This window comes from Mustela erminea, chromosome 6, assembly GCF_009829155.1.
Source record: "Mustela erminea isolate mMusErm1 chromosome 6, mMusErm1.Pri, whole genome shotgun sequence".
Taxonomy (NCBI): domain Eukaryota; kingdom Metazoa; phylum Chordata; class Mammalia; order Carnivora; family Mustelidae; genus Mustela; species Mustela erminea.
In genome coordinates, this window is record NC_045619.1 from 70,446,710 (window position 1) to 70,471,031 (window position 24,322).

Sequence of the window (24,322 nt, forward strand, 5' to 3'; positions counted from 1 at the left end):
CCATGAGTTCAGGAAATCTGTGTCACTATGGTACAAGCTTCTATCCATATGATGACATAGATAATCAACTTGGAATTGTAAAGGTAGATCTTTTCAACTTAGAAACATGCATTTATTCCTTCAACAGACCCTGCCATGAGCCAAAGGAATAAAAGATTGAAAATTTTAAAATACCCTCAAGTAATTCAAAGACTGGTGTGAAGGACGTCTTAAACGTAGACAAATGGAAGACAATGTGACAGTAAAAGCATATATAAGGTTTTGAAGGAGCATAGAGTTGAGGTGTTCAAATGGTTGCCAAGGAACATGCCTGGGGTATATCAGGGAAGTCATTATAGAAGGGGTGACAGTTGAATAAAGTCCCAAACACGCTAGAAAGAAAGAGTATTTCAGTGAAAAAGAAAAGCTTGGGAGACAGAGGTGGGGGTGGGAGGACACAGGCCAGTGCTTGGAATAAGAACTAGTTTTGCGCAGCTTAAACACAGAACTCTGGAGAGACTAGCAGGAAGTGACGTGGGAAAGATAAGCAGAATCGACATCACGAAGAGACTTTTAAGCCTTTGTAAAGTGTTTGGAATTTATCCCAGAATGACATTTTTGGGGCAACATTACATGGTTTCTTGTTCCAGGATATCTGGGAAAAGCTGCATACTTTTGTTATCTTTGAAGATTCACAGTGCACATTAACATTATCAAGATCTTGGGAATTTATGCAATGAAGAAACCTTTTTCACTTTAATTTAGTATTTCCCACACTTATTTGAACTTGGAGTTATTTTTTCCCAGAATATTATATTTCATCATCTCATGAAATTCTCCTTGACTAAGGTATGGGGAGATGGGGAGTTAATAATGTAGAGTGGCAGGATCCAAATTACTTTTGGGGAGATGTTTTGGAATGCTTTACCTGGTGGTCAGTAAAGGAGACAGATTAACAAGGAGTGTAAGCCTAAAGATAGGGAAACCAGTTAAGAAGTTAGGACAGTGGCCCAGGTGAAATAGGAGGGGCCTTCAGTGAAAGTGGGGACCATGAGGCTGAAGAAGAACACATTTGAAAGCTGAGGAGGAAACAGGACTATCCCAGCTTGGTTGCCTGTTATGTATGTGGGGTAAAGGGGATCTCTTAGATGACATGGGCCATTGGAAAGGGATATGGAATGTAGGAAGAACCGTCTAAGGCAGTGGGAAGATGAATTCCTTGCTAGACAGGCTGCATCTCAGATACTCATGAGACATTCAAGTATGGAAGCTTGATAGACAGATATGTGTGTATAAAAATCAGGAGGGATTTGAGGCAGGAAGCAGATATTTTATAGTACCTGGGATCACCCCTTGACTCTTCAAGCACGCTTAGACCAATTGTGGTATTTGGTTTCTAAGGCTACTGCAACAAATTACTATAAACTGGGTCACTTAAACTTGAAATTGATTGTCCCACTATTTGGAGGCTAGAAATCCAAAGTGAAGGTGTCAGCAGGGTTAGTTCCTTCTGGAAGTTCTGAGGGAGAATCTGTTCCATGCCTCTCACCTTGTTCCATGTGGCTACTGGTAGTCCTTGGTGTTCCCGGCTTATGACAATACTTAGGTCCGGTCTCTGCGTCCATATCCCCATGGCCTTCTCCCCGGGTCTCTGTGTCAAATCTCTCTCTCCTTTCTAAGAACACCAGTTATTGCATGTAAAGTCTACCTGAAATCCAGGGTGATCTCATTACAAGCTCTATTTCCAAATAAGGTCACATTTACAGATACCAGGTTTAGGCCACAGACATATCTTTTCGAAAGACACAATTCAACCCAGTACAGGTGGTTTCCTGTTTTTCCTTTTTTTTTTTTTTTTAAGATTTTATTTATTTGGCAGAGAGAGATCACAAGTAGGCAGGCAGAGAGGGGGGAAGCAGGCCACCTGCTGAGCAGAAAGCCTGAGGTGGGGCTCTACTCCAGGACCCTGAGATCATGACTTGAGCCGAAGGCAGAAACTTAACCCACTGAGCCACCCAGGCACCCCTCCTTCTGTTTTTTAACAGTTTCTTTCCATGTGGAGCAGCTAGAACTCTTTCTGTTTCTGTTTCGCTTTTATCCTAAGATTGCGCATGAGTTTCCTAAGCTGGCAATGGACTTTGATAACAATAAACCACTTAAAAAATATAAACTTCAAATAGATGTCCTTTTATACCACTGTAATGGAACAAATATAAGGTCGATGGAAGAATTAAATGAAGTAACACAAGTTATTTCCAGGTTGTCCTTTTTTTTTTTTCTGCCCCTGAAAATGTATAAAAGGGGCCTTTTTAATTTTGAGAATTTTGTTGGTAGTAATGAAAAAGAAACACTAAAGCATAAAAAGTGAAACTGTAGTGAATTTAACAAAGTTACAGAATCATGCAGACTTCTTACACTAACGATCCCAATTCTACATTTCCCAAATCTCATTTGAGCTGCTAACTGGAAGCCATATTGACCACTGCCTTCCCACTTCCCTCCTTAGATTGAGGCTCACCAAACCTCTCCAAGCACATGCCCACCTCCTGATCCTATTTTATGATGCAGTTGGTGCCTAAATATATAATTCAGGCTTAATTAAATCTATTAAGGAATCATAGGGGTGGGGTTGTGTGGCATGGCTCTCTTTCCTTGAACCTCCATACCAACAAGAAATGATATCCCTTCACGGATTTGTCATTATGGTCCAAGCCATACAATAAGACTGCTGAGGGTGATCATACAGAAAAAACGAAAGAGAAAGGAAAAGAAAGGCATTAGCATATTCTACTGCTTCCTCAGGTATCCAGTGTTATCTACTCCTTCACAAAATGTTTTATTTTGTTTTTGTTTAATTCTTCCATCAACCTGACATTCATTTTGCAGTTGATAGGAATGGAAACCCAGTGACATTGTTATAATTTGGCAAATATCACACTTCCCAAGAAACAGAAACCCAGACCCATCTGTATCCAATGCCTAAACCTTATGTATTTCACTATGCCATTTTGTAAATAAACTGACAATGAATAACTTTCATGGGCCATTTATTATGCAAGACTATATTAACTCATTTATGTTACCTAGTGAATGTTATCTCCATTTAACCAATAAGATAATTGAGATTTAAAAAGTTAAAACCACATGTACAATTTATAGAGCTTCTAAGTGGCAAAGTTATGATTTTAATTCAGGTTTTCCAACTCCAAAATGCCAAGTTTTTCTAAAGATTGTAACCATGGACCAAATCTAAGGAGGAGATGAGGAACAGATCCCAGACAAGCTTATGGATATGGAGGAGGCAAAGAGGAAAGGAGATCACATGTTGTGATGATAAATGAAGAAGAGAGGAGTTTCTATAGTAAGGGGATTGTCAGTGAGGTCATTCTGCAAGCCAGGGCAAGTGTCCCTTGGAATAGGCAATTTAAAAGTGCAAGGGCAGCAGAAACAAGATTGTAGCAGACATGGAAGAGTGAGGAAGGAATGGGAGAGTATGATGAGAATCTTAGAAGGTAAAAGAGAGACAGTTGGAAAGAGAGGGCAACCCAAAGTTGAAAGAGAAACTTCATTTGCTCGTCTCAGGTGGAGAAACTTAAGTACTTACAAATTGAAGTTGTAGAAATGGTGGAGAAGTTCAGAGCTGATGACATAAATGGGAAAGAGAATGACCAGTGGAGAGGTACAGAAATCTAGAGCACAATTTGAGGGGATTTGCCTTGAATCAAAACAGGGACACCATTTTCACTGAAGCAGGAAGAGACAACGGGCAGAACTGGAGACAGATTTGAAGCTAGCCTGGGGTAGGAGTTGGGGTGGGGGTGGGGCAGGAAAGGAAGGTGAGAGCTCAGCCTTGTTGGTCTCTCCAAAATTGGAGTTGAAGTCATTTGGGTGGAGAGAGGGAATCAGCAAGACTGGTAATTTAGTGACTATGATGAGAACAAAATGGAAAGAACCAGCACATAATCCTGTCATGATTCAACTCTGTAACATATAAATGGCCTTCAGATTTAACACAGCAGATACAAATGTTAGATTTCATAGGGCATTTTAACTAAAATTCAAGAGTCTGTAAAAGCAAGGTCTATTTTAAAGTGGACGCCTATTTCCACCTGCATAGGAGCACACACCTCAAACTGGAAATAGACATTACAGAACATATGTCTGTCAGTTATTCACCCCCATATAATTTGCATCCCTTGCATCTATATTAATCATTTTTCCTGCACAATGTTATCTTGGCAGCACCTAAAAACATAAAGAATTCATACTTTTATTCAGCACCGTATGCCAAACCATTTCAAAATGTATTTGTGCTCTGGAGAAGCTAAATAGACTGCAAAAATGCATGATGCCAGGTTGTACCTAAACAGGGTAGGTAGAGCATAGGAAAAATCAGGCTGATCCTCTTAAGATCTTTTAGTAAATGAACACGTCCTGAGACCATCACTGTCCTATACGAGCTGTATTCCTTTCTAGAGTAGTAGTGTACATGAACATATTCAGTTCAAGAATATATTAAGAAGGTTGTTCAGGAGAATGGAGAGAGGATGCTAAGGATAAAATAAGGTTAAAAACAACCATAATTTAAAGGAAACATTAACCATAAAGGCTTGACCTAGGTCTAAATAGTCATTCACAATTCGTACTGTATTTGTAATGAACAAGGATGTTTTGTTCTTTGAGTACATTCCAATGAATTTAGCTCTGAAATGCAAAACCTATAGTCACTCTCAAGGCTCCTCTCGCTGTCGCCTACACTGGAACTTATCTTGCTGCCTCAAGGAGATCAGAGGATGAGGTCTAGTCTGTGCATATCGGGAGAGGGAGGGGACCATGGATCATTTTGAAACCTTCCAGCACTGAAGCACTGTACTAATCTGACACCAGCTTCTTCAATAGAAATGTTTAAGCAGCAAGAAAGTATTCTATGTTTTTTGGCAAACAACAGATCAGATAGAAGAGTCTAGCAATACGGCGAGGACGTGTAATCTGACATGATTAGACAAGGCTCTTTAGTACCAGAACATTCATAATTGAGACAAAGAAAGAGTATTAATAACACTTTCCTAACACGGCAGTTAGCCATTTTATATTTCCTTTCTTTAATCTTAGTGTTTTTCAACAAATCATGGGATTTAATAGCGTGTTTTGGCAGATTAGAGGATTTATGGCCCAGATGTTTTTTGTTCTAAAAATGGATTAGGGTGTAAAGTTTGCTGGAATCCATGGAACATGTTGAGGCAAGCCGGTCATTTTATGTGTGATTAGTGCCTGCCTTCTGTCTCACAGTCCCTCCATCTGTCACAATTCACCAATGGATCTGGTTAGATTTAGCCTCATGTCACAAACAAGTCCCTTTTCTGGGCAATTTCATATTATGGATTCAGTTTATGCCATTTTATGCCCTAGTTAAAAGATAGGGAGAGTGAAAGATGATATATTCACTTTCCTTTCAATATTTACAAAACAGTCTTTTCCCATTGGTATTCTACCCTAAATCGGGCAGACGAACATAATAATGTCCATCAAATAAATAAGTGACCAATATTAAAATTAAGTTAAAAATTAATGTTGCTCCTTGCACCTGTTATTCTTTAAAAGAAATACTTTGACTTTTTTTTTTTTTTTTAACTTTGGATTATGGAGCTGTAGATGCAAGTTGGTCATGTGACTATCTTATTAAGAGTGTGAATTAAGTGTGACTGTAGTTTTCAGTAGCCACAATGTCTTGTCATACAATTCACAGGTGCTTGGGTTCATTCTGTGCTTGAAATTTGGCCCCTTCACTCTTACAAGTTTGTATCCATAGCAAATCACTGCCACCTGTGGTTTACTTCACCATCAGTGGAGTCAGGGTGGGGGTGGGGTGAGGTGGGATGGGAGGGAGGGAATGAATGATCTTCTTTCACTCAGGCAATAATGACTTATTCCTTCTGTATCTAACAACCCTAATAGTGCTATACACAAACTCTAAGCTGACCTTTCCAATATGATGAGAATGTCAATAATTAGAGTAATAATCATCAATACCTCTAGCCTATGGCAACATTCAAATGATCCTTACATTAAAAAAAAAAAAGGTCTTATTTTTGCACTAAGAATTCTCAGATAGCTGAAAAAAAATTATTTAAAACTTATATTTTAAACTTCTTTCCAAGCATGTGGAAACAACTGTATTTGCCTTTAATATTACGTTTGCGTTGCAGAGGCTTGGCACCACATTCACGTAGGACTGTATCACTCAGGCATTATCGATTACTCATTCATTCATTTTAGACTAAAGAAACTGAGAAAGTAGTCTATGCCAGACACTAACCATTAACCAACCCCCCCCCAAAAAGACGTGATTCTTGTGGTTAAAAGTTAACTTGTCCATGAATTTATACAAAACATAGCCTTTGTTCTGTCACATCTTCAGGTTATTTAAATGACCATGATGCTGTCACCAAGGCAATCCAAGAGGCTCGGCAGATGAAGGAGCAGCTTCGGCGGGAACAACAGGTGCTTGATGGGAAGGTGGCCGTTGTGAATAATTTAGGTCTCAGTAACTGCCGGACAGAAAAGGTTAGTTCATAAAACAATGGACTTCCCCAAAATACTTAAATTGCCTAAAATTTTTTTTCCTTTGTTTTCTTATCTTCTTACCACCTCAGAAGGAAGGTTCTCCCTCCCTCCTCTCCTTGCTCACCCAGTCAGTACAGATACCTTCATGCCCACCCTAATCAAAACCATCTGGAAAAGAAAGGAGTTATCATTCTCCTCTATCCTTCTCCAAACCTTATTGACAATTAATATTCCCCTTTCTGCCATCAGTTTGCATTAAAAGGGAATGGCATTTGAAATATCTGAGTCCGAGTGAAAGTTTTGCTTTACCGAGATGCTTAACTTGTATTTGGGGATGAGCTGGATTTGAAAATGCTGAATCTTCTTTAATCAGCGTAAGCTTGGATGATACCCATGCTGATAGCCTAAGTAACTAGGATTCTGAGCCTATGAAATATGTTTCCAATGCAAAGCGCTGTCAAGGTTTAGATGACTACACAATTGGAAATTTTGACTTTATTACCAAACAAAATGTGCTTTTTAAAACTCGGACATGATCATTTTACCAAAGCCCAGTGAAAATGCTGAATTTCGAGATGTAACAATTTCAAACTCTTGTGTCTAAGCTACACTGTATTTTGCTCAGAAAAATATTAGGCCGTTGCAGAATGCTCGGAGTGATCTTGGTCCTGTTTGGTGTTTTTGAATTGAAATTTTAGAATGTGACTGGGTCTTGTTTTCACAATCCCATAGCTGAAGAGAGAGACAGTAAATCAGAGGGAAAAAATGATCAGCTACTTAGCAATGATTTGAAAGTTAACCATCATGGGAAGCTTTCAAGTCAAACACTAGTGTCCAGAATGAGCAGATTGCTAATTGGGCAGCTTTCTGGTTCCCCAGGTTTTAGATGGAATTTGATGCGTAGCCTCTAAGAAGCTCACTCCCTGCCAGTGGAGGTGCTATCTGTGTGTGATCCCGTCACAGCTGTACTTTTCCTCCGGTCCAAACGTGGGTCCCAAGGATGGAGAAATGCCTCCAGTTCTGCTCCATTCCTGGAGGGGAGAGCAGAGCGCGGTTAGGGAGGCATCCCTGGCAGGCACACGGCAGAAGAAGAGCGATACTGGTGCAGCGAGGAGGGCACAAAATTTCTCTAGCTAAGCACCAGAAGGGAAGGGGAAAAGCAAAGTGACAGCTCTAAGAAGGAATGATAGCAAGCATAAAGGAATTTATATTCAAATATTTAAACATTCTTGAAAGGATGCTTGAACAGAAATTCCTTTTCTCTGCTCCCCATGTAGAAATGAGTTTAACACTCAGCCAGATGCTAATGCAAAGTGACTCAAGCTATTCCTCGCAAGCATAGCTAAATTGCCGTTATTTGTTAAGCGCATTGAATTCAGCTGTGGATACAGCAGTTGGTTGCATTCAGCAAGCATCTGTACCCTTTTTTTTTTTTTTTAATCCTCCAAAGCAGAGACAACTCTACCTATCTCCCCCCTTCTCCTCCCCTGTGCTGGCTGGGAATTGTCAAGTGACAACCGACCAAATCCTTTTGGACAGGAAGCCTTCATCCTGAGTTCTATATACTTGCAAAACAGGCCTTGTGGTTGGATCAGGGAACCCATTAAAAGCACTTTGATGGTATGGAAATTCATCTTCATGAAGCTCCTAGGCCCCTAAGCAGCATGCTGTTTAGCTGTGGTTACAGATCACTCATTCAGATCGGAGGGCAGTAATTGTGCTGACGGCTTGTAAGGCAGTGGAAGTACATAAAATAATCCTGGGCCCTCCACCATGGCACTGCGAGTTAATCTTCTCTAATACAGATCAGCTGTTGTTCTAACACGTGACTTGGAGCCGGCTCCAGTGACTCTGCACGCAGCCCTCTGATTAAGTACTCGGAGTAGAGCCATCTGTATTCACTTTGCTCCCTTGCTGTCCATTGTTAGCGGACTTCATTTCCGCTCCTTGTCCCCCCTCCACAATCAGACTCTATTTGACTTCTCTGATTGGCATCTTCTCTATTTGTGTTGCAAGAGAGAGAGTTGCCTCTTGTTCAACACGACTGCCTTCAGTTTCCCCTTCTCTTTTCTAGCATTGTAGCTTTCTAGAAATCTATTTTTGGAGTCATACCGGCCAAAACATGTTGGCCGGTTAAGACGTCTCCATTCTTAAGAAGTCTGTCATCCCCAGATCTCTTCCCCATGCCCTTTCAATGCAGTTGAGTTACATCAACGACAGTCTTACATTTTCATGGGTTTTTCAGTGAAAATCTTAAAATATGGAAGTGAAACACTTCTGTTATTGTAATAGCATGGCTGACTTTGGGGAAGTTTCAGTGAATCTCTTCAGCAGAAGGACCTGAATGACACCTTGATACCTGACAATGAGAGGGCGTTCTTTGAAGCCCTCTGAGCAGGTATTAACTGTGGTTGCCTTTTCCTGTCGAACTAGCTTGGGTGCCATTTCTATAATATTAATGATTGAATCCACATGCAACTCATGGATATGAGATAATGTCCAATTTATATCTTTGAATGAACACCTGCTACAAATCAGGGGTGGTAGGATTGTGTACTTGAGCTACTCTATTGAACAAGAAAATATGTCCCCTCCTTCATAAAGTATATGGCTTAAATCAAATTAGTATTTTGACTGTTAATGATGGCATGTTTGTGTGAACCTACTGGTAGGAAGTAAATAAAGGCCTCACCCATTTTGCTTAGCCTATGAGATCATTTCAATACCTGAGCAACCAAGGTACCTTCTTATTCTTCCACATGAAGTGACAGCACTATGCCTATGTTGTTTTTCTCTTAACACCTACCCTTTTAATATATCTTTATGCCTACGTTGTTTTTCTCCTAATACCTACCCATTTAATATATCTTTACAATTGCCTGACTTTACCCATGGCCAGAGCACAGGTAGATCAGTAGTTGGTTTGAAATTTTGCTTCCGTTTGAAAGACATAAACAGGATATATGATAAAAGTTTTTGCACTCTATCGTATCATTTGAATACCAAAAGAAGGACATTTCTCTCACTGAAACAATATTCCTAACATACTTCCATATGAAGTATGTGAAGTGGAGGGGTGGGATTAGGGGTGGGGGAGTTGTGGATAAAAAGAAAGAAACAGATAGAAAGGATCTGGGAGAAATGAAAGGGGAAAAGAGAAGAAATCCAGCCTGGTGTTTCCCACTGGTCCAAGAGGTAATAGATAGCAGGACCTGAGATCCCTATGTTGGAATCCTGCCATGGAGATCTGTTTTCTTGAGTACACAAACCTCATACATAGTATTTTCTCCACATTTTAAATGACCAACATGGTTGTCCCAAGCAGAAAGTCTTAATTCTGAAAAGCTGTAATTGGTAGTAAAAACAATTAGAGGTGTGAAGATAGGGACAAATGTTTTCTAGTAATATACACCAAAACACATAATGAAAGTCATTTTTACTAAAACACATTTTAATTGAAGACTTCTAAAAGATTTCTCATTTTTTACTTTTCTTGGAAGTATTTCAACATACCCAAAAAACTGTGTATGTCAGGTTTCTTGGAAACTCTGGGACATTGTGTTATTTATAATTGTCATTTCAGGTTAATTATAGCCTGATTGCATATTCGGATAATGTTATCTTCACAGATTAGTGTTGTGGATGAATAAAAAAAAAATCTTCTCAGGTGGGGAGAATCAGAAAGACCCGCCATATTCTGAGTTTGTCAAAATCACCCTCTTTGCTTCATTAACACCCACGTGGCACAATCTTGACCATAGGACCAACGGCATACTCGGGTTCTGACCTTATGTGTGAAGGTAGCCATAGTTAATAGGAAATCATGCAGACCTCAGTTTTTGTCCTGATACCACCAGACGGTATTAATAGAATAGAGACTCAATGCACTTGACTGAAATGTGGTATAGACCAGAAGCTTCCCTGCTTCTCTCCCTTACCCCCAGTGTAGTTATCCTAGGGGAATGACATCTATGCTGTCTTACTTTTAAGGCATGAATTTCATTACGTGTGTCAGGAAATCCTTGTAATTTTTAGCATATAATGAAGTTCTGGAGGAGGCAGTTGGTGGCATTAGTTCAACAGCTCAGTGATACCAGGGTTGAAATCTCTGTGATCCTCTTAACTTCCCTTAGGGTCATAAAATGTTGCTGAACATAACAACTGTGCCATGAAGGCAGGCCAGTTCGGGAAGGAGAAGCAGTTTTCTCTTTGCTATTTTCGGTCCTTTCACATCGAGATGTGTTCCTTTCCTCCTTCATTCACATAGGGGTGTTTCTTACGTTATTCACATAGAGATGTTTCACTACACCCCTCAAGAAGACTTTCATAAACATCTCATTTGGGTAGAAATGAGTTGAATGCATACCGTGAAGAGAATTACTGGCCAATGCAAGAGAAGGTGCCTGAAATTGACCGTGAATTATATTTGGGGACTGAATTAGAGACCTTAGCTTATCCTCCTGGAGTCCAAGGGACAGCTTAAGGTCAAAGAGTATATTGGCAGAGAAGAAAAGGACCAGAACGGTCATTCAGTAGGAGAAGGCCGTCGTAACCCACAGCTGCATGATAAAAATGGTATCAAGGCTCTCAAATATTTTCTTCATGAAACTGGTTTGTTTTGATTGTGTTAGATTTGTTGCCATCTATCTAACTACTTTCATTCTTGCACTGCTACGTGTTCAGGGACTTATACCTTGTCTGTAGTTCTCAAAGAAGTAAAGAGCACATAAGCATGCACACACACACATACACACACACACCCTAGCCTTGCTTGGCTGACAGATTAAACCAATGAGTGTGTGTTCTTGCACGTGTGTCTACATGTTAAGTCTGACTTCTGTACTACTTTCACATATAAAACAGATTTCACTCACAACAACAACAACACGCAGTTGTGTGCATCTGGTTTTTACAATAGAGAATTTGCCCCACCAAGCAAACATTAATTGCCTACAGTGTACCTGAAATCTAAATGCCTATGCATGCTATGAATTCTTCTATTACTGCAAGGAAGGATGCCTGGCACAGTGCCTTGCTTTTTCTCCTGAGGTTCAGTGAAAATCCATTGTAAATTTCTATAGAATAAGGGGGAAATTTAGAGAGTCAGAGGTATATTTTAAACTGTAATTTATTCCACAATGATGGCAGTCTCTCCTTTCACTTGTCAGTCATACTCCTAAGAAGCCTTACCACACACTGTATAGACTCATTTGTAAACAGAGGTTAATTTTTATCACTCGCCGCTTGGAAACTCTTCCACTACAACCTCCTTCTTTTCTGCTATTGTCAACCTCTTTCTTTCCCTTTAACAGAGTGCCAAACATGAAATGACAGTGACCAATGTTGACTTAATGTGGATGTTTAATAATGAAAAAAAGTGTGTCAGTCCCAGCATTAGTTACAAATGGCAGTAAGTGTATCGATGGCAGCCCTGTAATAATTTTACATCCATCATTCTCTCCCGATGCTTCGCTGGCCATCTGATGGATGGGGCGGGCCGTGTTAACTCTTCAGAAACTGACACAGTGTCTCTAGTTCAGCATTATCTAACACATGCTCCTTCTCTCAGATAAGGACAAGGCATGTGAGGAATTGTGAATTGCAGGTTTCGCTTTGAAAAAGTGAATATGAAGGAATTCATGCCTCTGCATTCAGTGGAAGACACTACAATTAATTAATGATTTATGGATGGCTTTTGTAGATGTTGCCTTTAGCTAAAAGGAATTAGAGAAGTCGAATTAGAGCTAGGTATTTCAGTGGTTAGGGGAAAAAAAATTCATGAAGGCGTGTTAGGTAAATCCTTCGGGAGGAAGTGAGATAGATCATTGCCTCACAGTGGGGGGTGGGGGGTTGTGCAGGGAGGGGGAGTGCGTGTGAGCATGGTGAGCGATTTTTTTTAAAAACCCAAACTTTTAAGTCTGCTGGTTGGAATTCGTCTAGGAAAAACTACAGTGACACAGATTATGAATATTGTTGCTTTATTAAAGTGAGTATAGATTATTTTTTAATCTCTACATTTACGTATTAATTATTCCACAACTTTAAAAGACACACACAAATCTGACGTTGAATGCTTGCCTTTTTATTATTGGTGTCTCTCTACTCTGAAAATTTATATCAAATGGATAGAGAACTGCTTTCTAGGCGACTGATTATTAGGAAATCGAGACCAGCTTTTATGTGCAAGTTGGCATTTGATCCTTGGGTTTTCTTCTCTTTTGTTTTTCATTCATAAAACCTTCTCATTTCTGAGTGTCTTAGCTAGGGAACACTTCTTATGGGACAGGAGGGGAGAGAAAAACCCCTTAGTGAATATTATCAGCACAGAGCAGCCAGTTTGCAAAGACCATGACAAAAAGGCAAATAGCTATTATGTCATCACCTATCCATCACTCTAGATGTCAGCCTTTCAATAATTCCAATCGACATTCTCGACAGGCTGGTGCAAGTTAAAGGGGCTGTTTGTTTCTAGAAATTGAGTATGGGCTGTCTATAGCCTTTTGTTCCAGATGGTTTTCTTCTGTGTCTTTTCATTTCTTTCTTTTTTCTTTCTTTTCTTTTTGGGGGTATTTAATTGAAATACATGCCGAGTTTGCAGACTGCAAAGATCAGAGCTGTTTTCGTCCAGCAGTGGTAACTATGCATTAAACATTTTGATTTGTTTGAGCTTGAAGTTTAGTCCTTTTTTGCCATTTGCTTCATGGAGTTTGTGTATATTTACAGCCTCTGCATTTAATGGCCACATGCCTTATTTTCACAGATGGCCAGTGGAAGACTTTTTCTTTCTCTTAGTATAGCCCGCTTTCAGTTTTGCTACATTTGTCACAGTGCCACTACTTGCAGCTAGCAAGTGCCCACGCTTGGTGGGGAGCAATTATGGTGTGAGTTTTTAAGGAGCTTTTTAAAGGTTTTTTTTTTTTTTTTTTTTTCCAGTAAACTTTTTATGGTTTAATTTTCAAGCCTAGAAAAGCTGTGCATGTTTTCAAACAGAGAGTCTTGTGTTCTTTACATCATTCTGGTAGAGGGGTTAGTGCAGGATGGTCCAATAAAATGAGACACACAGGGCATGCCAAATTGGGCTTTCGGATAGACACCCACAGGCCTCTCTGATGATTGAAATTGTCTATTCATTTAAAGACACAAGGAGATGCTCACAATAGTACTCCTGAAAAAAGCAAGTTTTGAAAACACCATGTAGAGGATGATCCAGATATTTTTAAAGTATAGTTCTACGTTGCGTAGATAAAACACTAGAAAAATAATACGGTAGAGTGATGCCAAGGTGGTAGGGTTGTAACTTGGCATCCATGGGCCCACGCTGCTGATTTTTCTAAATTTCCTGTAAGTGAAGTAAGAGTCACTTTTGTTGTTGGACCAGAAGTGTTCTCTTTAAAAACCTGATCTATTAAGAATGGTCTTTCCTTCGCTTCTCCCTTGCCTCCTCCTCATCCCCAAGATCGCATGCTACCTTCAAGATAATTAAACACTAAAGTGCCGAAATAATTAGAGACCTTCGTTTTTCCATTACCCTCTTATATTTACTAGATGTGTTGCATTCTGTATTGCCATTTATTGCAAACTACTTTACTAGTATGGATTTAAAACGATGAGGAAAATATTCTGAACTGAGCATGTATTTCGAAGGGTCTCATTGAATCTCTCCAAGCATATCACTCCCCCCGCTTTTTTTTTTAACAAATGAGAAAGACTTGCTTATGGGTCATAGGAATAATAATGGCTCTTGCTATTTATTTTGTGCTTTTACCCTTTACAAAGTGATTTCACATCAGCTTGCAGCCTCGTCCTGTAATATGAGCAGAACAGTATTCTATCTTTGTTTTAAAAATAAAAATGAGATTTGAGAAGATTACAGGAATTCCAGCGGGAGACCAGTTTTTAAGCCAAGGTCCTGTGGCTTGGAGCTCAGTCTCCTTTCTAATGGACCGTGCTGAGGAAGTTCGAGAAAGTACCCAGTGTCTGATGATTAGCTTGTGCTCCGGCATTGGTCATGTGTATTAGTACCGTCTTGAGGCTTTATTACAGAAATCTCATTTAAGCAGTTCCCATCTCCATAATGTGTACCTTGTTCTTCCCATTCTTTGTTTTTCCTACATCTGTTCCCTTCCGAGGTCTCTGTTCCCTCACCATGCACCACTAGCCGCTTCACTAAAGGATGAGCTCAGAAAACAAACAAACAAAAAAAAAAACAGAAGAACACGCTCCATCGTATTGGTTTTGCTTCTTGTAAGCAGGGTGGATAAAACATGTGAAGTTTTAGCTGTTGATTAAATTGAGATTCTAAATATCTATTCTAATCTGTATTTTTCTCTCCCTTCCCTTAAAACAACCATGGATAATTGAAAAGTGAACTATAACTCCGATGTGCCCATTTCTATTTGTCATGCCCAGCAATTGAACCAAGCCATGACTCTGTAAAATAGTCCAATTATATTTATTTAACTGAGGTGACTGCTGGCTACTCAGGCTACATTCATAAGAAAGCTAACAGTTTTATAGCTTTTATTCCATGAAAAGGAAAAATTAAAGAGAAAAATTCTATACATTTCTGGAGCTCAGTAACTGAGTTGCCCATTGTTTATAGAACAATTATCATCAGACAATGTTCAAGTTTTGTGTTTACATCTAGGTAGCCCTCCCACCTACCGGACATCCTGCCTCGGCCGTGATTTCTATTGTTTTTCTTTGTTGGCCTCCTGTTTTTCTCACATTAACCCTTGTGATTTAACTCAGTGCAGTATCTCTATCTGCCCTGCTTTGAAATATAACAACATTTTTTTTTTAGACTTTGGTTAAATGCTGACCACATACACAAACATTTGAAAACCTTCGGGTCTTAGTTTTTTCTTCTCCTGCCTTCCTGTTTCCACAAGTACACACCGTAAGCGCTCCTGCGACAAATAAGCAAAGACCGGTATTTTGCCATGACGGTGATCATGTGTGCCTTCTTTGTGACTGATTTGTTTTCTACAGATTCCCTTGAGTGGCTTTTTTGTGCATGAATCCCCCAGACCTCAGTGACTTTTTCCTGTCCTTGGCAGTGGTTTTCTGTTTTAAGGACTAAATTAGGAATGTTGAATTTGGGCATATAACTGTGTCTTTCACAAAGTACCTGAATCTGTGACTCTGATTGTCTCTGTGAATTTGACAGTCTCTTCACAAAATATGTCTCAATAACCCTATTTTTTTTTCCATAATTTGAAATCTCTTCCTTGACTTTAAGAAAATGATGGTAGAATTCACAGTTACAAGTGGAGTGCCTTTAAGGTTTGGAACCAAAAAACTTTAGAGAAAACTGTCATTTATGATAGAGAAAATATGTATAGTTTTATATATTGGTCACAATTTTTTAGTTCTGGTTTAGGGAGTATCCAGTAAAGTAGGACATAGAATTACAGGTTTGAAAGACAATGAAAACGGCCTTGAATTTCCTCTTCAGTATTTTTAGTATGCCGGACATAGGTAGTCCTATTCCTGTTCTCGAAAATCTCCAGAAGGGGGAAAATTTTTGCATCTTGAGGCAGCTCACTTACTGGACAGATACCTTTGACTATTAGACAACTCTGTGGCTTATTATATTTCACTTGATAACTTACAGCCATCGGTCAGTGTTGTGTCTCTTGACTTTAGATGGCCAAATTCTATCCCTTTTTCACCCATAACAGGGCTTGAGTCTTTTTTAAATAAATTAATTCTCAACATATTTAAAGACAGGCATTTTGGACCTGCTTTTCCCATCCCATTCAACTTTCTTTTTCAGAGTCCAACGCAACCTCTCCATAATGACAATAAGGATATTGTTAAGAATATAATCTAAAGCTGAGTTAAGCCCAAAACATTATGACCATTGAGCATCCCTGGTGTGCATTCCAGTTCCTGTAGAAAAATAAACTAAGGTCATTATAATATTGGTTTTTTAATTTTTATTTTTTTTAAAGATTTTATTTATTTATTTGTGAGAGAGAGAGAACGAGCAGAGGCAGGCAGAGTGGCAGCAGAGGCAGAGGGAGAAGCAGGCTCCATGACGAGCAAGGAGCCTGATGTGGGACTTGATCCCAGGACACTGGGATCATGACCCAAGCCAAAGGCAGCCGCTTAACCAACTCAGCCACCCATGTCTCCCTATAATATTGTTTTTGTTAATGAATCCATACTGGCTTTTTGTTGTCACTACATCCTCTATTATGTGCTCTTAGCCAAAGTTTGTAACCACCACTTCTGTCTTTTCTGGAACTTACACTAAGTGCTCAGGTCATTGTTTTTCAAATTTCTCTCGTCTTTCATAAATCAGAGTTAATCGTCATTAACTTTCTAATATTTCTCCTACTTTAAATCAGTTCTTTAAAAATCATAGATAGGGATTCGCCAATTTTATCTATAAATTATGCTACTATATTGGAAAATTATTCATCTGGATTGATGTGAATTCATAGAAACTGTGTGTTTCCTTCAAAACCATTCCATCATTCTTCAACTTCACAGTACTTTTTAAGAAAACTTGATCTGCCAGTATACTTCACTTTGACCAGATTGTCTGATAAAACTAAGTTTCTAAGAAATTTAGGTGAAATTATACTTAGGAAACATTTCATGAAGGTGGCTACCAGATTTCGTGAAAGGAAATTAGACTGTAAACAAAATTATGTGTTCTGATTCATGATTTTCTCCACTAGGGGAAACTCTGGATTTTGTAAAAGAAAACATAAAGATTAAATAAGGATGATTTTCTAGATGAGTAGACCAGAGGCCATTTATGGACCTTTCCAACCCCTTAGTTCCCATATCTCTATGACTGATCCTCTGATGGAAATATTCCTACAGGATACCAGATCACACAGTACTAGTGTATCTGGAAATATCCCACTGGATACATTTATGGTTGATCAGAATAAAATTAGTGAATGATTTCTTCAACTTATGTTTTTGTTAGTCTTAAAGCGAGGTGTGTGTGTGTGCCTGCATGTGAGAGGAAAGAGAGAGAGAGAGAGAATGTATTTGTATATAATTTATATACAATTTACAAGAAAGCCTTTTCTCCCATTCGTGCTGTTAGATGATGTGGGTGGATGGTTATTTTTTAGGAAATGGTGTTCTCAATAAGCAAGAGTAGAACCGAGAAGTTGAGGGGGTGGACATATGCATTATTTCTTTGTATTTTACTTAAGCTGATGAGAAAAATCTCCAACTGATAAATCATTATGACATTATAAATAATCTTTCATCTTCTTTGGTGGTCTGTGAGGTTCACATAATTGGAGGGTTAAAAACCTTTTTGTTTCACTCTTCCTCCCGTGTCATTAGTATAGAAGTAGACCATAAAAAAAAAGTGCAGCCAGAAGGGGTTTAACTGTTACTGAGTCAACATTTGACAGTCACACTCTATTCTGTCATTTCATGCATGTGCTTTTTATGAGTTTTATAGCTTTGTGAGCTTTATTTCAGGGATGTCCATTATGATAGCTGATCCACAGCCCATCTCTATTTGTGTATGTGTGTGTGCTGGGGAGCAAAGCTCATCACTTACACAAATCCCAATTTCAAGGAGTAACAGAGGAGCTATTTAGTCGTGCATTGTTTAATTTGGGATTAGGTAACTAAGGAAGTATCTACCTCTTCTAAAAGAGAGTTTTTGTGTGTTTTTGTTTTGTTTTGTTTTCATTGCTCTATGAAATAACACAGGATATTTGTTTGAGCCTCTATAAACAGTGAATTTTTAGTTATATTCTGTATGAGTTGAAGTATTGGAATAAGAGATGTTTTCAATTTAAGTATGTACTAGACTTAAAAACCATCATGCCCGAACATCAAATGAAAAATGAAAAAGATTAAAAAGATTGTTCAGATGTTAGACAAGAGGAATTTTTAAAAATCTCAACAATTTTTAGAGTTGTTAGCCAAACTCTCCTTTTGAATGTGTATTTGTCCACTACTCTAGCCATAGAAAATAAAAGGTCATACCCCCGGCAAGTTACTTAATACTGGTATTGAAATATTCCTGTAATTCATATATGTCAGGAAGGATCTTTATTTTTTCAATTTCCCTCATTGAGTTTTTTCCCTAATATTAAAAACACAGATACCTTAATTTGTTAAGCTGATGATAATCTATCATTATATTTAAACCCCATTTTACAAATTAGGATTCTGGGACTCAGGGAGGAGAATTGATTTGTCTAAAGTAGCATAGTTTTATACACAGCAAGAGTTTGGTCAAGAAGTGATGTTTTGGACCCCCAAACCCATTTTTTTTTTCTCTGTATGTCCTCTTCCCATTAATCCCAATGGTCTTTTGCCCTTCTGAAGGTACAGCTCTTTACCGACTACTTCTAATCAACTCATTACTTACATCTCTAGATATTTCTTGACTTTGCTCATTGATTCCCACCATAGTGTGGTGTGCACAAATAATACATGTGTTGTTTTCTATTAAGCAAGTCAGCTGAATGAGCTCCAGAGCCCAAGACCAGCTGTCAAATTGCCTAAGTGAACATTAGCACAGTAATAATACTTCTTTAAAGGCTGGATTTTAGAATCATTTAGTTGACCCCAAAAAAGTATATGACCTAAAACTATATTTTCTTCTGTAGATGGGATACAATTCATTTGGATCCTTGTTCAAGTCAACATGGGGTCACAAGATTTTTCAAGTAAAAATAGACTTTACCTAATGTTGCCCTTTGATCTCAGTAAACCTACAGTATTGTATAAGATTTGATTAGCTAGGTCAGAATCATCTTTCTAAAGGAAATCTTATTGTTATCTAATTGCTAATTTGTAATCAAGAGAGAAAGCATATAGGTCATCTTGTTCGATCTTTATTTATAAATTCTCAAGATCCATTTTGACTACTTTCTAGTAACTAATACGCTTGTACCCTCTACTCTGAGATTACTCAGAGCATTTCAGAATTTTAGCAAGTGTTTCTTTAAATGTGTTTTTTTTTTTTAATTTTTTGATAGAAAAAAGGTAGAGGAGAGAAAAACCAGCAAATCTTGTCAGTTTCAAACCAGCATTTGGATAGTATTGAAGGGCGTGAAGTAAAAATGCTGTACTGGATTTGTATTCGAGAACACTGATCTTAAAGTGGGGCCAGGGGGTGTTCTTTGTCTGTACAAATTCTTGACTAATGTGTTTTTCACTGGAGCCAGATGGGACTAAGAGTCTAACTTTGATAAGAATTATCACTTGTGCCCATCAGCACTTTTTTCTGTTCCCCCAAGCTCAATTTCTTGAGTGTTTTCCGTTTTCACGATCTTCCCCATTTACTCCCCTTCTACCTAATATCAAACTGAATTCATTCTGTTTAAGCTGCCTCTATTAATTAATTAATTAAGGGGGAAATTGGGGGGAGGGGTTGAGGAAGAAGGAAAGAGAAAAATCTCAAGCAGACTCCACACTTAGCTTGGAGCCCTGTTAGGGCTCGATCTCACAACCCTGAGATCGAGCCCTAACAGGGAGCCTGAGCTGAAATAAAGAGTCAGACACTTCATCCACTGAACCACCCAGACACCCTCAGGTGCCTCTACTTAGAAAAGATTAATTTAATTATAGGAACTTTGGGAATCAAAATGTTACCTTTTTGAGTAATGTTGGCTCTTTTGAAAAGAGGCTTTTAGAAAAGGAAAGATTTACTCCAAGGAACAGAAACTTTTAAATGGTTGAATTTTAGAATGATAGTGCATAGAGATGGACTTTTGGGGGAAGGGAACAGCCAGAGATGGTGGAATTGGAAGGAGTAGGATCAGAGGAATCTTCTCAAGATACCGGCATTTGGGCTTTATAACATTTGGCTGATTCTTTCTCCTCCTATATACCTAAATAGGTTGAATTTAAACTTTTGATAACGATTCTTAAATTCAACTCATTCTTCTGATGTTTCAGTATGTTATCTAGACAACTATCCATGTGAAGATTGATATATACCCCATACATAAAAACTGAAACATAGGGCACCTGGGTGGCACCTGGGTGGCTCAGTCGATTAAGCATCTACCTTCAGCTCAGATCCTGATCCAGAGTCTGGGGATCCATCCCCGTATCAGGCTCCCTGCTCAGTGGGAGTCTGCTTCTCCCTATGCCCCGTTCCCTGCTTGTACTCTCTCTCTTTCACTCTCCCTCTCTCAGTTCAGTAAGTAGAATCTTAAAATAAAAAAAAGAACAAAATATAAACTTTCATTTACTATAGGATCAATTTTCATATGAAATTATATGGTAATTATTTGCCATGGAACGTTTGTATTTTTATATGCCATGTATTTACAATGTAAGCACTTAGGTTTTAGTATAGCCCCTTTACCTCAATTCCTTTAAGTCTTCTGAATTTATTGTCAGCAAGAATTTTTTAAATGTGCCAATGTTACCATTTTGATTTACATTTGTAAAGTGTTTTAATTAAAGGCACACCACACATTCTCTGATTCCTCCAGTCCCATCCCATTTCCGTGTTCACATGTCAGAGAATCAGCTATGCAAAAAGTCACAAAAACAATGCAGCTTAGGGGCACCTGCGTGGCTCAGTGGGTTAAGTCGCTGCCTTCGGCTCAGGTCATGATCTCAGGGTCCTGGGATCGAGTCCCACATCGGGCTCTCTGCTCAGCGGGGAGCCTGCTTCCTCCTCTCTCTCTCTCTGCCTGCCTCTCTGCCTACTTGTGATCTCTCTCTCTCTGTCAAATAAATAAATAAATAAATAAATAAATAAATAAATAAACAATGCAGCTTACCTCGTTAACTTCCACTATCTCCCACGGACATGCTCTTGGGAAGTATTGTAAATTTCATTTTGGGTACCTAATTAATTTTATTGTATTGTGTACTTTAGGGTTAGATGATAAGAAGTTACTTACTGTAAAAACTAATGGTTAATTTCCTGCCCATCATTTGCTAATTTTAGTCTCTTGGTGAGATGGTACAAGATCCATACAGCTGAACTTGGAAACTTAGCAGTCACTCAACATTTCATCTTTTTTTCTACTCCAGCTGCCTCCATTTTGCTTTTTCTTCTTAAAAGACTTTGCTTCAGATTAGAGAACTCTTTCTAAAATATGTAGCATTTTTTGCCCTATCCACCATTAAATCAAAACCTGAGAGGCAATCCATGCCTAGTATATTCCCCAAAGATTGTACAGTGAAGTTCATTGACTGGAGATGATCAGATCATGTTGATGGACTGTGTGTGTGTGTGTGTGTGTGTGTGTGTGTGTGTGTGTGTGTTAATGTAACTGTCGTCTATTTTAACAGCTACATTTACTCTAAAGAGAGTCTGTTAAGCGGGTGTCCTTGGTGGTCCTGTTCGTAGCCGAATATATACAGCAGACTCTCAGCAAAAGAAATCCAGAGCACATAAAACAGCTGAAAATACCAATTTTACACAAACTAACTGGATCAGGTTCTACATTTTTAAATATATAATTTATTTCAACATAGTTCTGGTACTGTATAGTCCTGTAGAACTCAAGTTGATATCAAGTTCTTTGTTTCTAATTTCCCTGCTGTGTTTTATAATAATGGACAATTAAATATTTTTTGTACTAAATCATACATACAGTCTTTGGTGAATAGGGGTTTCAAGGCCACTAAATTGAGAGAATTTTTTATCTAGTATGTACAGTTGTAATACTGTCAGATTTTATAGAGATAAAGCATGTACTATATTAATATCAATAGCCTAATGGTCCTTGGTAGGAACATTAGTTGGGCCCCTTTACCTGTAATGTAATTATTTTAAGTAGTTGATTATTTTCTGTGAACCTTTTATTGTGCCAGTAGCTATCTCACCATATATGTGAGTCATCTGTACATCGCATGATGGTGTTCCTCAGAAAATGAGGTAATTAATTATAAAAAAAAACTGAGCAAATTTTATGAAATCCAGTAGATACTTTTCTTAAAACTGTTTTTGAACCAAGTCATCCTCAGAGCAGTGATGGAAAGTGCTAGAAAAGTTGTAAACCTTCCATCGTATGATTTTTCTTTTTATAAAATCACCCAATTATTTAATTGAAAGTTGTTTAATATCTCATGTGGTTTAGAATGAGCATTATGTTTTCTTTGAAAATAATTTAGTTTATAATGCCATGTTCTCCGTGAATTCAAATCATGCACTGCATGCTTTTAAATGACTTGATGTCTTTGCAGATCTAATTTTGGTGTATTTGTATCTCAAATAATTCGCCAACTCAATATTTTGGCTTAGCAATCCAAATCAAATTGTGGTCCAAGTAGCAGGCACTCACATCGAATGTACAGAGACTTGACAAGCAATTAGCAATGAATATTTAAACGTCTTCATTACCCTTGCATGAGGAATGCAGATGGCATTTAGGGAGATGGCAACCAGAGGGCACCCCTGTGAATTATGTTTCTATCGGTTGGTCACCTGACTATTGGAAGACTTTCTCTGGGCCCCATGCCACTCCTGTACTATTACTGTCTGGCTAAAAGTAAAGGCATTCCAAATGTTGTAAGACAGGTTGCTTTCATGAAATTTCTCTGCACGTTTTATGACTCGGGAAGATTGTCTCCAGGGATCCCGGCACATACCCCTGAGGCACACCAAACCCAAATGCCAAGGCTATATAGGGGATTCTAAGAATCAGAGTTCCTTCAAAAACCCTGCTGAACATTTGCTTCAGTCACCTCAACATAATTATGGTGCTGAATGTGCAAAGGTGAATAAATCAACGTTCTGTCCCTCCCAAAAGCTAATGTATTATATATATGGCTCAAGAAAAAAAAAAAAAGATGTCTTTGAATAATTACAATTTCCAGATTGAGCTCTCATTATAAATTTCTTTTTTTAAGGAAAAAACAACACTGGAGAGTCTGACTCAGCAACTGGCAGTTAAACAGAACGAAGAAGGAAAATTTAGCCATGCCATGATGGATTTCAATATGAGTGGAGATTCTGATGGTTTGTGAAAATTGTTCATGTCTATTCCGATAATGTGCAGACGTGTCTATTTGTCCCAGTTAAAACGACTAAAAAGTATGTAAGGCAGCCACATTATACCTGGTTGTTACAAGGAGAGCTCACATGTACTGAGAAGTTCCCATGTGCCAAGTAATCTTCTGAGGGCTTTGCATAAATCCTCTCATTCATTTCTAGCACATCCTATGAGAGAAATACTGTTACAAATAAAGAGCTGGGCCCCTGGGAATTTTTAGCCATTTTTCTCCAAGATAACAGGGCTGTTGAGTACCAGAGGCAGGTCTTGGATTCAAGATGGCATGATTCTGAAGCACATACTCCCAGTCACTGCCAAACTTACCTCACTTTCCTGTTTCTTGTACCCAAAGCAAACTGTTCAGAAACTTGTGTCTGTTAGCTTATTTTCCAGTTTTCATTTGTCCAACTCAGACCGGAATACAAGGCGAAGTGGATATTTTCATGAGACACACACATTTGTGTGTGTGTGTGTGTGTGTGTGTGTATATTTGCATTTTGGAGCCCTTCACTCTTCTACTGTCTACTCGTCTGTCAGGTGTCCTCCCTCCCCTTTATTACCCATCTGGAACACTGGTGGCACAATCTCGTGCTTTCTTCACATGCCTGGAGGCTTCTGTTGTCTGCATCATCTCTGAACATACTAAACATCCCCAGTGACAACTAACTAAAGTGACACACTAATTTTAATAGCACAGCAAAGAGAGATAAAGAAGAAAGTACTATTCCCCTTCTCCTGAGCCGTAGCTGGGAACGTCCCTCCAGTGTCCGGTGCTATGTATGCGTTTTGAGAGCACAGTCCTCAGATGTGTCACTATG

The 24,322-nt window shown here is 38.6% G+C and overlaps 1 protein-coding gene across 19 annotated transcripts in view; it reads left to right on the top strand.

Moving 5' to 3' along the window:
• The window catches only part of SOX5 (SRY-box transcription factor 5), a 985,042-nt gene that overhangs the window by 950,741 nt on the left and 9,979 nt on the right, over positions 1-24,322 (top strand). For all 19 annotated transcript variants that reach the window (XM_032349915.1, XM_032349912.1, XM_032349920.1 and 16 more), the window contains 2 exons: positions 6,398-6,543; positions 23,362-23,470. In XM_032349915.1, coding sequence (XP_032205806.1) covers positions 6,398-6,543; positions 23,362-23,470 — 255 coding nt within the window. The remainder of the gene's footprint in view (positions 1-6,397; positions 6,544-23,361; positions 23,471-24,322) is intronic.